Here is a 20,027-nt window from a genome sequence, read left to right as displayed (position 1 = left end):
GAGTAGCTCTATGGTTTTCCCAAGCACCATCCTCAACTGTCCCTTCAAAGTGCTGAAGGGTGCAGTCCAGCAAGAGCCAGTTCCTTCAGTCACTTCAATGTGGATATGTTTCTTGATAATTTAGAGACATTACTTAAGAAACATACAGAACTCTATGACCCATCTTGCTTCTAAAACCTGAGTGAGACAAAAACCGAAACCACCCAGCAGCCTTCAAAGGTAATGGCACAGAAAGGAATCAAACAAGTGTCCAAAGTTATCAGCGGAGGAAAGGGAACTTTAGTAACAACACTGCTTGTGATCAATGCTGTGGGCAACACCATGCCACCTGTAATGGTTTTCCCACAAGTTCATTTTAAAGAGTTCATGCTTTATGGTGTACCTACAAGAACGCTTGGACTGGCTCATTCCTCAGGTTGGATGACTTCAGTTAACTTTGTACACTTCATGCAGCATTTTATTAAATATTCTGGGAGTTCTATGAATCGACAAACACTGCTAATTTATGATAACCATGAAACTCACATGTCCATTGAAGCCATTAATATGGCAAAAGCTAACAGAGTGCACATCGTAACTGTTCCTCCACATTCAACCCATAGAATTCAGCCACTGAATGTCGGAATTATAAAGCCATTTCAGGCTTATTATAATGCTGCTGTAGACATGTGAATGAATGAACATCCAGGACAGTCATTCGTCATCTATAATGTTGCAGCTTTTGTAGGTATAGCCCATGTACGTGCAATGACTCCAGAAAATATAATCAATTCATTCAAGAAAACTGGCATTTTTCCTGTTGACAGGCATGTTTACACAGATGATACGTTTCTACCAAGTATGGTCACTGACAAACACCATCCCACAGATGAACAGAGAGAAACAAAGCAGGATCCTACAACTGAAGGACAGAACAGTGAACAGACAGCACTTGAATGTGATCTACCACAACAAAGTGGTGATCCTGCAAGAAAGGCTGATTTTTCACCACAACCGGAAAGTTCACAAAGTTCAAATTACACAGACATCCATTCTCCTCCATTTTCAAGTTATATCAGCCCTGAAAAGTTCCGTGGCTATCCAAAACCGGAAAGAAACAATAGGACTAGGAAACCTAGAGAAAAGGGGAGAAGATATGCCAGAAAAGGTAATTCTGGAAGAAAAACAGAAAGTAAAATTCTTGAAGTCCACAAAAGTAGGCTTACTGGTTACAAGTGTAAAGAAAGCTAGGTCTGAGAATGAAGACGAAATGCACCACATTGATGGAACATCGGATTGGAAGATGATATTGCTCAATTAAGTGAAGGTGAAGCTACAGTTCCACAGAACCATATCATTGGACATTATGTTCTCGTTAAGTTTATCAGCAAGAAAAGTGTAGTCCGTTATATTGGGAAGGTTTTGAAAAAAATGTGATGATGGGGACTTTGAAGTTTGTTTTCTGAGAAAGTTGCAGAAGACTGAAAATAATTTCTTCTACTCTGTAGTTGAAGATATTTCTAATGTCCAGACGTGTACTATAGCTATGGTGTTACCTCAACCTCAAGAACATGGAAGAAAAAAAACCTAGAAATTGCTGCATTCTTTCCCTGTTTAGTTTTTGCAGTATAACATTCATTAAAATAGTTTTTTTATAGAGGTAGTCATGACATTTTCTTTCTAACTCTATTACTATTCTATTTCATGTATTATCTCCAGTAAAAAGTTTCACCATTGCAACTGTTTTCTGCCTTTTTCAACCAACAATGTGTTATTTTCTCCAGAGATATTTTATCTTATGACTTAATTTAAAATACTATCCCAAAATAATTAAAAAATAGGAACAAAATCAATGTTTCTAATCTAATTGTAAAGTGTCTTGTTCTTTCCCATATTGTCTCAACCTTCCCCATACAGTATCTCAACGTACCCCACCAGGCAGGCAGCAAGAGACATTGTAAATCTTTCGTATTTTGAAAGAATTTTCGAAAACAAGGCAAAATTTACATCTAATTCCATAAATAATTTTATCTACAATAATTATACTCCAAAAAAATAGTGAAACCAAAACTGTAGAGGGGCTACTTACTAATGTATGGCCCTTTTAATTTTTTGTGTCTCAACATGCCCAACTTTCCCCTACATGTTGAATACAATGCAGAATCTCTTACACAAAAATGACAAAAATGACAAGAGCAGTTAAAGTAACATGGAAGGGAATGAAAGTGAAAGCAAAGAAGATGAAAGCTAAATGTAATTGAGAACAATTTTAAGGTGGTGATGGAATAGCTGATATGAAGATAGATGCTATAAGCTAAATATTTCCTACTACAATCCCACAAGTTTTTGAGGGGCTAACTGGAGTTAATGACAATAATACAATGGAAGATAACGTGGTCCTTTCAGGTAACATCAATGACACTAACTATTTTGAAGACAGCAATGAAAGTGCTGAAGATGAAACTTCATCCTGCAGTCATTAACCTTCTTGCATTGTCTGGTGGGAGCTTATCAGAAGATGTGCCCAAGGAAAAAGGCAGAGAACGTGCAATTGTAGTGAAAAATTGAGAGCTGTTAGAAAAATCAGACAAGCTTCATTCATTAAAAATGTGTTTAATACAAGAGGAATATAATGAAAACAACTTTGTTAACTGAAAGACAAAGAGAAATCATGGAAGAAGAGCATAACCTTAAAAAATGGAAGTTATGAATAAGTTCAAGAATGAAATGAAGCAAACTTCAGGTTCCAGCTTTTCAGGCAATGTGCTCAAGAAATTTAGGTTTTTGTAAATGAATATGAATATGTTTTGTATGCATAAAACATATTTTTGTCTGATAGTTGTTTCAATGGTTAACATGTTCTTATTTTTCACATGACATAATATTTCTGTTTGTTATTTCAGCATCAGTACATTTAATTTTTCTATTTACCACATTCTAGTATTTATTTGTATTACCAAAATTATAAGAGAAAGCATATTATTTTTTTTAGAAATAATCAAAACATCTTTACTGAAAAAAATTTTGACCTTCTGACAGCTTGGCCCACAGCATCAAGGTGAAACAAATCTCCAGCTTCCCTTCCACATCTGTGCAGAACTGCAGAAGCCACAATACCATTCCCACACTTGTTTTGTTTATATCACAGTGATTTAGTGAGAATTTGGGAACTTCTTTTCCAAACAGTAATTGTACACTCTACTACACATCTGGTAGCAATATGAGCTCTATTATAGTATCCTTTGGCTCCTGTGTAGCCTCAAACCAGCAATTATACTGTTGTCCCAAAGGTGTGGAACCCGACCAATTGCTTACCACATTCAAAATCTTCATATTGACATTACAGATGATTTGAATATTGATAGAAAAGGAATTCTTACAAACTCTGTACAGTTCTGTTTGTGCTCCATAAGGGCAAAGTTTGGATACTTGTACACAATCTATGGCCCCCATGACCATTGCTATAGAATTCCCTTTCGGTCCTCAATATCTTTTCTTGGTTGTGTGGCATGAACACTTACAGTTACTTTACGGCAATTAAAGTGTGTATCACACTGTTAAGAGCTCTTCCAGCTGTAGTATGATAGATGTTAATGAGATCCCCTACTACAGTTTGGTAAGTACCAATGCAAAAGATACACAGTACACAAAGAAGTTGGAGCCTAAGTGACAAAGCTTGGATCCCATAAGTATTACGCTTGTGGCATTAATGGAATAGGGGGTATCACAAAATGTAACTGTGTCATTCGATATAGCATCTCCTTGAACATCGACTGAGCTAGAACTGACCACATTCCATAACTCAGCCTGACAGTATCCCAGTCTGTCTCCCCTAAATTTACCGCACCCAGAAATTTTAAGTTAACTGAAACCAGGAATACTGTACTCTACTTTTCTTCAATTTGGTTGAACATTACATTCACACAGGAAAGTAATTACTCAAAACTATAACAACACAAATGATCACCCATTAGTCAAAATCAAACAGATTCCTAGTGGTAAAATATTCTCCTAAACAAAGCAAATGATGTGTCTCTACCTAAAAATGCAATGGCGGACAACACATAGTGTGCAGAACCTGTTGGCAGAGCACAATAATTTGAACGAAATCAAATGCAAAACAATAAAACATGCAGATGCAGATAAACAATTACAAAATGTATAAACAAAGAAGCATTGTCAATTAAATGAATCTGTTTAACTTCTACCTCTTTGGTACTACTGACTGCAATTGTTTGCAATAATATGTTGTAAGTCAATGCATTTGCAAATTTTTTATAAATGTGGAAAAAATAAGTTAATGTATGAAACTAGATTTTAAATATTATTCTGAAGATTATTATTGGAAAGAAATCCAAACAGCATTGCAATATGACAATTTCCAATTATGTAATATTAATCAACATGAAAAGTTACTCTTGCTTATCACTGATTAGAAGAATATAATTCATCCTTGAATGTAATCCAATAGTGTTCCAATAATGTTCCAGACATTGATACCCTTTTTTCATACCCTTCATAAACATTGCTTACCAAAGCTTCTACCTATCAACTATAAAAGCAGTAGAAGCTTTGGTAAGCAATGTTTATGAAGGGTATGAAAAAAGGGTATCAATGTCTGGAACACTTATTGACCTAAGTAAACCTTTTGACTCGATGTCACATGACATACTCATCAAAAAGTTAAAATACTATGGTATTGAAGATGACACACTCCGACTATTCAGATCTTATCTAAGCAATAGGTTACAACTTGTATATGCAAATAAGCAGAGGTCAGAAATACTCCCTATAGAAAGAGGAATACCCCAAGGCTCTGTTCTTGGACCTTTTCTGTTCATTGTCTCTGTTAATGACTTCTCGAATTACATACTGTGTAAGAACATACTATATGCTGACGATATGACATTAATAAGTACAGGAGAGAACTTACAGAGTGTACTGGACAAAAGTAGAGAAATGATGCAAATGGATAATTACTGGTGTCAGGCTAGCCAGCTGTCCATAAATCAAATAAAAACAGAAGAAATAATATTTCATCTCAGTAACTAAAAATGAAAACAAAACAGTGAAATTACTTGGACTAATAATAGACCAAAACCTCTCATGGGAAGGACACACCAATTATCTATGTAGTAAACTAGCATGAGTACTTTTCTTATTGTATAAATTAAGAAACAGTATGAGCAAGCAATTGCTACTCCACTCATACTATGCTTTTTTTCATTCCCAACTGCAATATGGAATATTGCTTTGGGGTAACTCCCCAGGTGCTGAATGTATTTTCAGATGGCAGAAGAAAGCAATCAGTTGCATGGAGGGGTTAGCACCCAGAGAGTCCTGCAGAAATTATTTTAAATCTCTTTGCGTAATGACAGTGCCAAGCATGTACATATATAACTGTCTAATATATGCCAGAGAAAATCTGAAAAAATTGAACATGAGATGTGATGTGCATGCACACAGTACAAGAAACAGTCACCTGCTGGACTTGCCTTCCACAAGACTTGCTGTAGTCCATAATAACTATAAGTATTTAAGCATAAAATTTTTCAATAAGTTACCATGCTCAGCTCGTACAGTACCACTAAATAAATATAAGAATACATTGCAAACCTGGCTAAAAAACAACGAATTCTATGCAACCAAAGAATTCTTAGAAACTAATCATCAAAATGGAAATGGAAGAGGACGTAGATGAAGATGAAATGGGAGATACGATACTGCATGAAGAGTTTCACAGAGCACTGAAAGACCTGAGTCGAAACAAGGCCCCCGGAGTAGACAATATTCCATTGGAACTACTGATGGCCTTTGGAGAGCCAATCCTCCCAAAACTCTACCATCCGGTGAGCAAGATGTACGAAACAGGCGAAATACCCTCAGACTTGAAGAAGAATATAATAATTCCAGTCCCAAAGAAAGCAAGTGTTGACAGATGTGAAAATTACCGAACTATCAGTTTAATAAGTCACAGCTGCAAAATACTAACACGAATTCTTTACAGAAGAATGGAAAAACTAGTAGACTTGACTAGAAGAAGCGATAGGTTGGTAGGACATGTTCTGAGGCATCAAGGGATCACCAATTTAGTATTGGAGGGCAGTGTGGAGGGTAAAAATCATAGAGGGAGACCAAGAGATGAATACACTAGGCAGATTCAGAAGGATGTAGGTTGCGGTAGGTACTGGGAGATGAAGAGGCTTGCACAGGATAGAGTAGCATGGAGAGCTGCATCAAACCAGTCTCAGGACTGAAGACCACAACAACAACAACAATCATCAAAATATATGTTTTACCTATTTTATGAAGAAAATGTTTTGATATTATATAAGCTAGTTATTTACTGTGATTCTTTTCTTATGTGTGTATTTAATTACTGTATAAAACATTGTTTTACATAATGCTGAAGAAAAGGTCTTTAGTTCCTTTTCTCCCCTTTCTGTAACTATTTGAATATCGTACTGAAACTAAAACCCTCTGTAAACTTTGACGAAGCCAACTGTATGAAAAATACTGAAAGGCTAATAAAAATATTCTATTCTATTCTATTCTATTCTTGCTAAGCTCCTTGATCGGGAGAGCCTGCTGCAGTTAACAAAAATTTTAGATGTTTGTAGAATTAATTCCAGTTTGCGTTTCTGCATGCAAAAATGAACATAAGACATGCTTCTTTACATTAACTTATGACTTAACCTGATGCCATAATGTTTGTTACACACATTAGCCATAGTTTTCAGATTTATGGTTACAATTGTGGCATGGCACTTTTTACAGTATATCTGTCCACACTATGAAAGTAAATCAAGTCAATTGTACTGTAAATCATTAGTCCCTTGTTTAAACAGAACTGTAAGTACCGTGCACAATTGTCTATGCAATCACTTCAATTATGTGGCAGTCAGCACATAATACATTCTCAGTTAATAGTTCTTTGTATCAGTACATGACACAAAAATATGTAACCATATTTTATGTTTCTTCCCATAGTCCATGGTATGCTCTAAACAGTTTTTACTGTCTACAATTGAAAACAGTATTTTTACAGCATGGACATAGCTTAACAGGGATATAGAGGGATGTTTGATATGAGTCATCAGCTTTGAGCAGTGACACAGAAAGCATGCGACAAATGCCATAAACAATATGGTGACCATAACGTGATGTTATTGGTGATTTTTTCAAATAACCACAACCTTTTTTTTTTAGTGAACATTGTTTGGCCTTGCCAACTAACAACTAAACTGACCTGTTTCAACCTAGCCTAGACCTCAGGCAAAGCTACAGATCTGTCTGTCACCATTACCGTTTCCTTTTTTTCCTTTCTTTCACTATCACATTTGTTGGCTTTGCCACCTCACAACCAAACTGGTATCTTCCAACCTAACCTGTACCTCAGGCTAAGCTACACTTCTGTGTGTCAGCACAAATAATTTTATTTGTTTTGCTTTCATATTTGATGGCTTCGCCAACCAACAACAGAACTGTGAATATATGCACCAAATATATGCATCCATTAATATTATGTCACTGGCCAAAGCTGATGACTCAAATCAAACATTCCTCTTGACCCACTTAATGGTCTACACATCAAAGTTTTATGTTTAAAGAGTCGAAACACAGTTCAGGCAAATGGGCAACACAACACATGAAGTCACTAAGTCTTTAATTGCGATAGACACCAAAATAATAAAGCACTTTCCAAACACTGACATTTCAGCCACAAACACCATGTGTAGAGCAGTATATACATCTGGCATAACAATGACCTCCACTCTTTCTTTATCACTGCCGACTCTCTGTTGATGCCTTCTCCTTCAACCTAATGGTATAATTCTACATTGCTCATACACCTTGCTTCACATAATGCTTTGAAGATTCTGATTACATTGGTTTACAGTTTTATAGACAGTCACAATTTCATGTTACTCTGTCCATACCAAATGACTTCAAATGTAATTTCAACAAATAAGAAAGTATCCAACATCAGAATAATTTAAAATAGCAATCACATTTGTAACAACTAAGTTATGTAAACAGAAAAATTATTATACCAAGAATTAAATTCACAAAACTCTTTCTAAAATAACCTTTTCAATGCATGATGAAAATAAAGCAGGAAAGTAGTAAAAGAAAATTTAGTGAAAGGGAAAAAAATGTATATCGGCCAGTAGTGTTATGTACACATGCTGCAGTAATGGCTCCAGTATATCAAGCAATGACTCAAGAGATTCTCTACAAAATGTAAACCACTCTTTGAAATCATTGTCGCCATGCATCACAAAAGGGTCTCGTCTCTCCATTAAAACCATTATTCTTGGGCTGTCTACTTCTTCTTCCATCCCCATTTGTTCTTTGAACTCCAGGTAATCCATAGAGTTCAATACTTAACACACAGAAACCAAAGAACACACCTCACTCTCTAACTTTACTCTTACCAGTGCTCTAGAGTAAATTTTGGCCTTATTTCCTCCTTAAGTTACTAATGTAGCAGTGTACTCTATTGAGCAAATACATTTGCTATGGGAGTACATGAAAAATTTACTCCTGTACTAATTTACTCCTTTAGTTCAGTACTCTCACCTGGAAGTTGTCAATTTCCTTCTCTCTCAGTAACTTTCTACTTGGTTGGTGCTCACCACTCTAAGGGTTGTCAGTCCTGACTGGGGCAGTGTTGTGGCATAGCTCCCATGGCCATAGCAGATGTTTCTACCATTAGTTTTATAGGTGCATACAGTAACAGATGTGACAGGGGCACAGTCCCTGTTATGGCTGATTCCACTTAAATAAATACAGTCTTTACCTATTCTTCCTGTTGCAGCTTGTCCTCTGATTGAGTGTGCCTCGAAGAAATGTGAGAAGTGGTGCCACCAAAAGTGCATTAGTGTCGATGATTTGGCATTAAGATGTTGTCAGGTTTCAAAATTCATCACAATTTTATGTATCATGTTAGGCTGTGGGAGATGGCTGTGTTATTCTGTGGTGGTCAAATCCCTTTTGGAATGATATCATATTCCAGGAACCTTTCTCCACTACTTCAAAAGGACACTTTTATGGTTTTACTAGCAAACCACACTCTTACAATCTAGTAAATATTTGTTGTAAATGGGAGCAATATTCCACCTGAGTGGTTACCTTCATGAGAATGTCATCAATGTAGATGTAGTAGTATTCCAAATCTCACATTATCTTACTGATAAAGCTTTGGAAAGCTTGCACAGCATTGCACAAGCCAAAGAAACCACATGGGCTGTATTGCAGTTTTGTGGATGTCTTCCAGTGTGAGTGGAATTAGGTAATAAGTTCCATCTAGGTGAACCTCAGAAAAATGTTTGCCTTGCAGAATTATGGGGAAAACAGTCAACAAGGAATAGACACACTGATACAGACACCACTGCAGACTTGTAAAATGTCAATTTACTTGCATAATTGATTATCGTAATCTATGAGGCACATAAATTGTCAAAAAATAGGAAACATACAGCAATCCACAAATTTATCCCCGCAGATTCTTCAGTAGCTTTTGTGAAGGTACAAAATTGTATGCCATTTATTATTATGAAAAGTGTAACTTTGAAACAAATCTGTGTAAAGTGAAAACAAATTAAGAAACAGTATGGGAAGATCAAAAGAAAAAAAAAAAAACAAATTTAATTAAAATATATTTATAAGTATCTCTAAATATGTGTAGCTTATTTTTTCCTCTGGATTATGAAATCTTATGTTTCTTTGCCAGTTGCCTCTTGCATGTGACGCACTCATGTATGACAGATCATTTGAAAAGAACTGAATAAAAAATCTTAATTAGATATACATAAGATTTTTGTCTTATGTAGGATCTGTCACTTTGTTGCAAATGTTCAAAGTAAACTTGTGCATATAAAAATATCTGCTGAAAATACAAATAATATTACTTCTCAGGTTGTTAACATGGAGTGTAAATGAGTGGTCTTATCAAATTTCAAGTTATTTCATGTCAGCTAGAGACAATATTCATTAGGCAGAAAGTGCATTTTTACAGTGGCAGAGACTGGAGCAAAATAAGTCTAATCAACAAAAACATAAAACAATGGAAGATGAGCTATGTTCTTAATGAATGAGAAGTTTCCCCTGTCTTCAAAAATACAAAAGATGCAAACTAAGTAACAGGTAAGTGCTCAGCAGGGCCATGATACAAGAGAAAAAATAATCAGTTGTAATATATTTAATCTACCATACTGTACTGTCTCAATCATCACTTTCTTTTATTTTGAGGCAAAAGACTATCTAGTTACTATGCACACAATGTAACTCGGCCTTTTTGCAAGGGATGCAGGGAACATACGCATGTGGGGAGGGGAGGTACAGTGGAAACAAGTTCCACCTCTTTCTCACAAGACAGGTAGGACACTAGAATCAACATTGCATTCACAGTGCCTGCTACAAAGCTAGTGTATGGTTTATTGTATAATAGCTTATGTTATAATGTTGGAAATGGGTGGAAACTGCATAGCTAAATGACAATAAAATTTCATTCATTCATTCAATTTCATTCATTCATTCATTCGTTCATACCAGCCTGAAGTCATGCAGGTTTTTCTGATTCCTTTGCTCCCAGGAAAGGGCCAAGTTCTACTGAACACATAGTAACTGTTCTGTTGTTTTATCCATCACTGCTACAACTTGAACAACTGAGAAATGTTTTCGCAGTCTGGCATCAATTTGTAAACAAAAGAAAACCTTCGAAAAAAAAGTGTGGGTGTTTTAATATGTGATCATTGATGACATATGGATGTTTGTGTGTATTACTTCTCGCATTAACACATAGTATGTGTGGAAGTGCTGAGGAGGAAACCAAATTTGAAATACTCCTTCAAAACATGATAGATTCCCAAAGAATAATGTACAGGCATTAATACAATTGATTAAAGAGTCATTTCAGACACACTTGATTAGTTTACTTCATTTGAAAACTACCATACAATTACAGCAACTAGTCTACAGTAACTTAGCTGTTATTTCCAGTATCAACAGTAAGAGTAATTATGTGGTTGTTGGTAAAATGAGCTGCTGTGTACATGAAAGCAGAATATCATTGATACCAAACAGAAGCAGTCATAAGTATATTAATATGAGTACTCTTTCCAATTGTTGTGCTGATCTCATTGTCACATAAGTATAACAGAAAGTAAATAGGTATTTGAATATTATGGAATTCAGATTTTTGCAGCAGTGGTACAAAGAATAGTTTAATTGGGATAGCAATAATATTCTGAAACTGATATTGTTTACATTAATATATTTGTTGTACAGTCACAAAATTTTGGAGATGTATTTTTATCATCAAATATTGATATATGCACAAAATATGATGGAATGCAATCCAATGTACCAAAATGGTTATTCAGCACCTAAATTGTGTTTTTTTTTTTCAACTGCTCAATTGATTATGGTTGTACTATTTCCTTGTCACCACGTGTGTCAGATACACATTCTTGTACTTTAAGAAGTTGATCAAGATGTAAGGTGATTCATGCAAATGCATATAATGAATTCATCATTTATATAGGTGCTTTGACAGTTGATAATCTATGCCACACCAGGATTAGGACCTGGAGCAGCCTCCTTGTCATAAACAATTGCCTTAACCAACGAAGCCATAAAGTGCAGCTCCATTAGTGACTAAAACTTTCAGTGTAACCTATGTTCCCCTTCTAGTACTTCTAAAATGTACAATCGAGGGTTCTACCATGAGGTACATGGGATTAGTACTACTAAAGGAACATATTTTGTGAAGAGATTCATCAAAGCAATGAACTCAAAAAACTCAATAAAATCAGTTCAATATAAAATCTTATTTAAGTGTGAGGGGGGTGGGGGTGGGGGTGGGGGGGAGGGGAGGAGAATCAGATAGAAGAAAGAAGATTGGTTGAGAAATAGGATCAGAATATGGTCTTCACTCATTCTGTCAACAGCTATTCTTTACAAATAATCATGAGACCCAGTTATCAAGAGCCCACAACTGAAAAATGTGGTTATAACAATTACAGATAATTGCCCACCTTGTAGGAAAAGCACAAAACTAATCAAAAGAAACTGAACTGAGTTAATTATTTCACTTTTCTATACACCAACAAAAGAACAAAATATGAATATGAAAAGGACTTTTTTGAAACAATATGGAAAGGTATCCATTTATGTGGAGCTGCTTCATTTATGGCACATATTGCTAACTTTTGAGCTACCACTATTTTTGTAGTCTAAGTGAACACTTTCATACACACAGACACTCACATGCACCCACCAGCTGCAGAAAGGGAAGTACATGGCCCTTTGTTAACCCTTCACTCATGAGGTGACTCTTCTGCAAAATATACTGTGAGATGGGGTCTCTGAAACCCTTATGTTTAAGGCACAAATCATATAAAATTTACAATTTAATTTATGTAACATTTATTTTCAGAATTAGTTAAATGTTGTTTAAACACTCCTTGTTTATTTTATTGCAATAAACAAAGCCTGCAATATTTTACTTTTTATCACACAAAATCTCGTATCTTTGAGGACTTTTTAAGCAGTACAAATAAATGAACTGTTATAGAAATGAATTTTAAGTTTGGCAAAATTATATTATCTCTGTAGCAAGTAAATTTTCAAAAGAAACTAAATTCTAGGGTTTAAACTTGCACATAAATGTTGCCCTTTGTAGGTACAGAATTGACAGTCAGTACTAGGACCTATATTTTCATTTAATACAACTTGGAACACATTTGGTTTGAACTAACACTTTAAGCATTTCATTGGAGGAACATGAAGGTCTCCATCACAATTGTCCTGAAGTTCCTTCTCTAAATGATCCTCCACTAGCAGAACTGTGATTACTGGCTACTGTAAAATTGTTCATCATTTTCATCTATTTCTTAATGTCTATCACTGACATCTTTCTCCAGCCACTGATTAATAATACCATCAAACTCGGGATCATCAAAACTGGCACATTACTGTGAACATATACTGAAGAAAACAAGTACATAGTTCACAAGGTGTGGTCTAGGAGACCCCCAACACAACAATAAACCAAGAAGGTGATAATGCAACCAATAGCAAAATATGGCAGGGATGGATGGGGGATTGAGGGGGCAGGGGGCAGGGGGCAGGGGGCAGGGGGTAGAAAAGCAGCCCACCAGAATTAACTTTGGAGAGCAATTTCCAAAATTTTCTCATTGTCTGAGAGACCACACATAATTAATTAAGGGTTAAATAATTTAGTGGTATATAGAAGAGTAAAAATTGTGCTAGTGGCCTCTTTGTTATGAGAATATAATGCTGTTTATACTGTAATTGAACTTATTGATGAAGCCCATTGTATAAGAAAATAGTGAACGGCTAATAAAGATTCTTATTCTTATTCTTATTGCCACTGGATGTTAAGGCTATAGATGGCTTAAGCTCTATTGTTCAGCAAATGAGTCAATGAGAACAAAATATACAATACATTAACAAACTTAACTACATATTCATGTGGAGCAAATGTAAATAAGTTTTGGCAAACATTCATCCATAAGAACAGTACTAAAACAATAAAATTTTTTGTCAGAAGGAAGATTTCTACTCTTATCATCTTTTATGGAATGCCTACAGTTTGAAGTGGAGGGTCCCATAAATATTATTGAAATAATGCATATCTTGTTTTGAATACAGAAAATTAATAATATTATTAATAATTTAAAACAAAATTTATTTAATAATATTTGAATATGGTTCATACATACTGTGATAATAAGGAGGACGAAATGTATGTTCTTGCACTGACCATCTAGGTGGGAATATGACAAAATCAGCAATAGCTGTTCCTGGTTTGTTTGAAGGGCAGGTAAGTACAGTAAAGATTGAGGGATCCTGCAAGTAGATGAAACAGTAAAGTTTACTTAACAGAGTGAAATTATATTCATGGGTTTTTGTTGCATATGATATTTGTTAGATGTTTTAATGTACATGAATGCCTGTAGTCAGAAATAACACTTTTCTGTTTCAGAAAGAACTCTACTTATAATAAACCTCTTTAACAGCACTGTTGAAGACAAGTTAGTTTGTTATTCTATTTCAGCATTAATGCAAATACTAAGAATATTTTAAGTAATTGTGTTAACCTCATTTCAAATGGCTAATGCACATGATAACAAATACAGACTAGCTTTTAGATACATTTATGTAGAAAACTTTCATGGAGGCTTAATATGAAGATTTTATAAAGTGTTTATTCAAGGCACTAGCATGTCACTGAACTATAGGAATTAAATGGCCTAATACAAACATGTAAGTACATTCTACAGGATAAATATTGTATATAATAATTAAACTAACTGAAAAATCAAGTGAAAACCTATTGATCTAACCATTATAAGCAGTCTACACAACAAGACTGTATGAAGCAGATTCCTTTTCATTAGTGAACAATTGCTTAACCATATGTAATGTATCATCAATATTATATAGGAGAGGGAAGATTCATTAAATAATTTAAAAAATTCAACAGTTAGTTTCAGATGTCTCTGCACAAACCATGGAACATGCTGCAGTGGCTTATGTGGAAGTGAGCAGTATAATAAGAAACTGCACACATTCTGTAAATATGGCTGAGTGTTTTCAGGTGTACATAAATATTTTCTTTACAAAATATCACTGTAATCCAGAAAATATCAGGCTACCAGTGCAGATAACTGCACTGTAGGTGCAACAGCATTGGAGTAGTATCTGTGAAGAGTCCAGACTAATCTACAGTCCCTGCCAACAGCCTATTCAGTAGTTGCAGGGGCAATAGTCAGGATGACTGATTGATCTGGCCTTGAAACATTAGCCCACCATGGCCTTGTTGTGTTGGAATGATGAACAACTAAAAGAAAGGGGAAACTACCACTGTTATTATTTACCATGGATGTGTACTTCTTCTGCACAGTTTAGTGATGATAGCATCTGTTTGAAAAAATGGTACAGAGGTAAAGTAGTTCTGTCAGAGGCATCCCCTATCCTACTGAAAGCAGTGCCTCCTGGGAAAGCAGCCACGTGGTCAATGAACCTAACTACAACCACTGTTTGGCATTCTACTTGGGCATGACCACTAACAAACTAACTGTTTGCATGAATGGCCACTGCTAAAATATTTCCAGGAGACAGCTAGAGGAGAACACTCCCTGGGCCTTATCCTTAATTCTTGTAGCCCCCTGTTCTCAACCTTCACTAGTGTTTGTCCTCCACCTGCCTTTATCCCCTTCCCTGCTCCTATTCCAGCCTCACACATGCCTTCAGCACAATTCCATAATCCCTTCTCTTTCTTTGCTTTGTTTAGTATCCTTTGACTACCATATTTATGATTCATTACTAAAATGAGTCGCATCTCACAAATATTTGGAAGTAACTTCTAGAAAAGTTCAGAGATGGTACAGAATTCTAGATATGCTTAAACATATTCATTTTGACTGTGTCAACAGAGAAATTCACATGAAGAACTGTTTGGTTACAAATTCCAAAGCTCACATTCCAGTGCTGCTGATAAGCACATCTAAAAGTAGAAAAACATTGAATTTTGTTTGTTTCTTTGTTAAGGAGGAAGGGGGGATTGATGAGTGATGGTTGTAAAGCAGGGGCAAGAAGAGACATGAGCAAGGAGGAGCCAGAAGAGTGAGGTCAAACAAAGTACACTGGTAAGTACTGTCTCAGCTTCAGTCCAGATATGACAGGAGGAAGGGTAAGTACTATGATGTAGATTAAGAAGAAGAAGCAAAAGAGAGATGAACTGAGTAGTGCAGTAAAAACTATGATGAAGGTGGAAAAGGTGATGGCACAAAACCAAAATCAGCATGACTCTGTCCTCTGCCAATCTTTTCATGGGTCACCAGGAAGATGCATTCTTCAACACCCAGAAACTGAATCCCCTGGCTTCATACAGATTTTACAATGGAGGCTTTCACAACCAGATGTCTGAACTGCTCATAAATCTTCTGGGTTGTATGGTCATGGTCTATGTAACCTTTTCATTCCTGATGTTTTACACAGAGCTGTGCTGGACTTATTCATAGGTACTCCTGGTTCCATTGAATCTTGCTGTGAGGTGGTAGCAAGAGTTGGAAGCATGTCCCATTGTGCCCACTGGAGAAACCTGGGGCACAGAGCGCAGTAATGTCTCCCTCTCATTTTGGAACCTTCAGTCAGAGCAGTTGGCCCCTGCCTCTGGTCCTGTTCTGTCCTGTTTCATATTCCTAGGCTGGCAGTCACCTTTATCTCTGGCCCCAGGATGAGCCCTTTCATTACTCTGTAGTTTTAATAATTTATTGTTTCACTGCCTGCCTTCCAACATTTACCCATCATGCCCTCCATATCCTGTACATCCCTATAACATAGGCAACTGTGGCAAATGTACCTGCTCCACCACCAAACTCATGAACGTTGACACCAACAATCTTTCCCAGGTTTTATTCTTCCATAACTGCCCCAAATTCTATGCACAAAAATCAGTTAGATAGTCTCCCTCTCTCACCCTTTGACTAATACAGCCCCCACTTCCAAAACCTCTTAAGCATCCCCCTTGTCACAAAGCACCACCCAGGCTTTGACTACCTCAATACATTAGACTGTACCATCTTAAATCAAGCCCTGAAATGAGATATTCACTCCCTGATGTCCTCCACACACCACCTACTGTCACCTTCCCTCACTCTCTTAACCTTCATAACATCCCAGACATACCATATGTCATTCCCAAACCATTATAACCTACCACAAGATTCCTACCCTGTACCTGTACCCATTCACTAGCAAGTAATTCAGCCCTACCACTGGTAAATCATACAGTATGAAAGGCAGAGCAATTTATGCAACCACATATGCTGTTTATCAACTAAGACAGCACTGCACAGCATTTTACACATGGAAATGAGCATCACAACACTAGCTGACTGCATATGTGGCGACTATTGACCAACTTGCGTGTAATATCTTTGTTTGGCAAGCTCTTTGCGAGCAGTGCACAGAGAATCAAGAATGTATATAACTCTATATGTGTGCTTCTGAGTAATAAAATAGTGCTTATTACATGTGTTATAGTAGGCATCATTGGATCTGGCAATCCTACAAAACTAAACCCATACTGGTGACTCCAAATTTTGTTTGCGAGTGCTATGACGAACTCTTGTACCATGAATGGTACACAATGGATTGCTTGCCACCCGCTACACTGCACACGTGCCAACTAGGTTTTCCAACAGACACTTTGGCATTGTTTTCCAATTATCGACCTTGTGTTCGCAATAGTTCGATGCAGTTTGTGAACACACCTACTAGCTGTGCTCAACAGGACAGTGCTTCTACATTCCCACAGCCATGTGTGCCAGCATCAGATATGAACAATAACTTTTCGTTACCATACATGAGTCAGCAGTCGTGTGGCAGTGTTCCGTACCAACAGAATGTTTTTTGCACACAAAACTTTGAATGGGAACATTTTACATTGAATATGAACTTTACACGTGTTCTGAGTGCTCAACAATGGCTGACATAATGTGCTCAGACCCCACTGACTATGTTTATGGGTTTACCAACTGCCAGTGTGAACTGTACAACCGAATCAGTGGTGGTACAAATTGAGCTGGATGCTCAAGACAGGAAATTTCATGTTTATCCTGGAACTCCAGATTTTGCATCACCGCCACTGCTACTGACCTGTCGGCCTGAGACACACAAGTGTGAGCATTACAGGTTTGCCATACTGCATTGCGTGTGGGTCCATCATCCCCATCAGTGTTCATGATCAACAATGGTACTGTCCATAGAATCAATACCACAGAAGGTCCTCTGGTACGTGCAAAGGCTAGGCATTTAAACCTTGAAAAACTTAAAACACACCAAAGCTATTATTCAGGAACTTTTAGACAGTAAGACTGTTCTCCCTTCCTCCAGTAGTTGGTCATCACCCATTCATTTGGTGCCCAAGAAAGATGACACTTTCCGCCTCTGCGGTGACTATCAGGCGCTTAACACCAGAACAATTGTAGCTAATTATCCCATCCCAAATATTCAAGACTTTGCTTCCCAACTGCATGGGGCACAAATTTTCAGTGCAATCGACTGTCACAAGACATACCACCAACTGCCAGTGCCACCGGAGGACATTGAAAAAACCGCTATCATCACCCCATTTGGGTTGTTTGAGTATTTAAAAATGCTGAACAGATGTGGTAACAGTTCATCAACTCATTGTTTGGAAAACTGGACTTTGCATATGCGTACCTGGATGACTTGTTAATTTTTTCTTCCTCCCTCGAGGAACATGAACTTCATTTAATACAGTATTACAACTATTACAAGCAAACGGTGTCACAGTGAACAATGATAAGTAACAACTTTGCCGCACTAGTGTCACTTTTCTGAGCCATGGGATTTCTGTTGACAGCATCCACCCCCTACCAGAATGGGTCAAGGCCATTAGTACGGTGCCTTTGCCCAAAGATTTTCAGGGTCTCTGCCACTTCCTTGGAATGGTAAATTACTACCACAGACACATCCCCCACGCCACCAACATACAAGCCCCACTGACGGATGCTCACACTTCAGGGTCTCAGGCGGTCACGTGGACTCCAGATATGCGTCGCCCATTTGATAACCTAAAGTTGGCCCTACAGGCAGCCTCACTTACTAGAGACGTGAGTGGTACAACAGTGGGGGCGGTACTTCAGCAATCTGTGGGTTCTGTTGTACAGCCGCTCAGATTTTTCTCCCACAAACTGTCTGCTTCCCAACATAAATAGTCAACCTTCGACTGGGAACTATTTGTTATTTACGCCGCTACCATATATTTACAAGATGATATATAAAGTCGCCATCTCGTGGTATTCAATGACCACAAACCACTGGTTATACTTTCTGTAACCCAGGCAAGGACTCATCTCCAAGACGTTTTCAGCATATGGACCTCATATGTCAGTTGATGGATGAAATACGTTATGTCAGAGGGGCAGACAACGTCACTGCTGATTTTCTATCTCATGTGTCGGTTTTATCTTCACAACTGGACCTCAGTGAACTCCATACATTGCAAACAGAGGATACTGAACTTGCCGCATTGCACTCCAATGTTAAAACAGGGTTCAAACTAGAGTTATGGAGACTTCCTGGGCTTTCGTCACCCATCTGGTGCAACATTTCAACAGGACACATACGTCTGGTGATTCCTGCACCTCTCCAATGGGACATTTTTAACAGTATCCATGACTTGGCACACCCTGGTATATGCGCCACCACACGTCTGGTATCTGAACGTTTCATTTGGCCTGGGGTAGTAAAACAATGTTGCATTTGGGCGTGAAGGTATGTGGCTTGTCAGCACGCAAAAGTAGGACATCATGCACAGCCCCCCATGGGTACATTCAATGTGGCAAAAAGAAGATTCCAGCATATACACATTGATATCATTGGACCCTTACCCCCTCAGGCCCCTTCCATTACATACTGTCTACCATTGACAAGTTTACCTGCTGGGTAGAGGTAATTCCTCTTACTACTATCACAGCTGACTCAGTGGCCCGAGCCCTTTTATTAATGTGGATCTCGCGCTTTGGCTGCCCAGTTTCTATCACCACTGACCAGGGCCGCCAGTTTGAGTCTGCCCTCTTCCAACAGCTTTGTGAACAGTGTGGTGAAACGATTTAGGACTACAGCATACCATCCCCAGAACAATGGGCTTGTCGAATGCTGGCACTGAAAACTTAAAGTTTCCCTGATGTGCCACGGAGGTGAGTGGGCCGACGCCTTACCATGGGTAATGTTAGGCATTCGGCCTGCATACAAAGAGGACCTTGGCATGTCCCTGGCAGAAGTACTGTACAGAGAACCCATCACACTCCCAACAGAGCTGGTCGAGCCTTCACTCCCTCCAGATCCAATCTGCGACATATGTTGGGCATGTTAAGGCGCTAATAACTAACAACGGAGGGGTATCTGTTGAGAGGCCAGACAAACGTGTGGTTCCTGAAGAGGGGCAGCAGCCTTTTCAGTAGTTGCAAGGGCAACAGTCTGGA

General features: G+C 37.6%; 1 protein-coding gene across 1 annotated transcript in view; it reads right to left on the bottom strand.

The window, feature by feature from the left end:
* LOC126236731 (homogentisate 1,2-dioxygenase) overlaps nt 1-20,027 on the bottom strand; it is a 118,576-nt gene that overhangs the window by 20,405 nt on the left and 78,144 nt on the right. Inside the window, exon 8 of the mRNA XM_049946260.1 lies at nt 13,731-13,857. Coding sequence (XP_049802217.1) covers nt 13,731-13,857 — 127 coding nt within the window. The remainder of the gene's footprint in view (nt 1-13,730; nt 13,858-20,027) is intronic.

Source organism: Schistocerca nitens, chromosome 2 (genome assembly GCF_023898315.1).
Source record: "Schistocerca nitens isolate TAMUIC-IGC-003100 chromosome 2, iqSchNite1.1, whole genome shotgun sequence".
In the NCBI taxonomy this organism is placed as follows: Eukaryota; Metazoa; Arthropoda; class Insecta; order Orthoptera; family Acrididae; genus Schistocerca; species Schistocerca nitens.
Note: the sequence above shows the minus strand (reverse complement) of the source record. Positions and strands in the feature narration are given on the sequence as shown.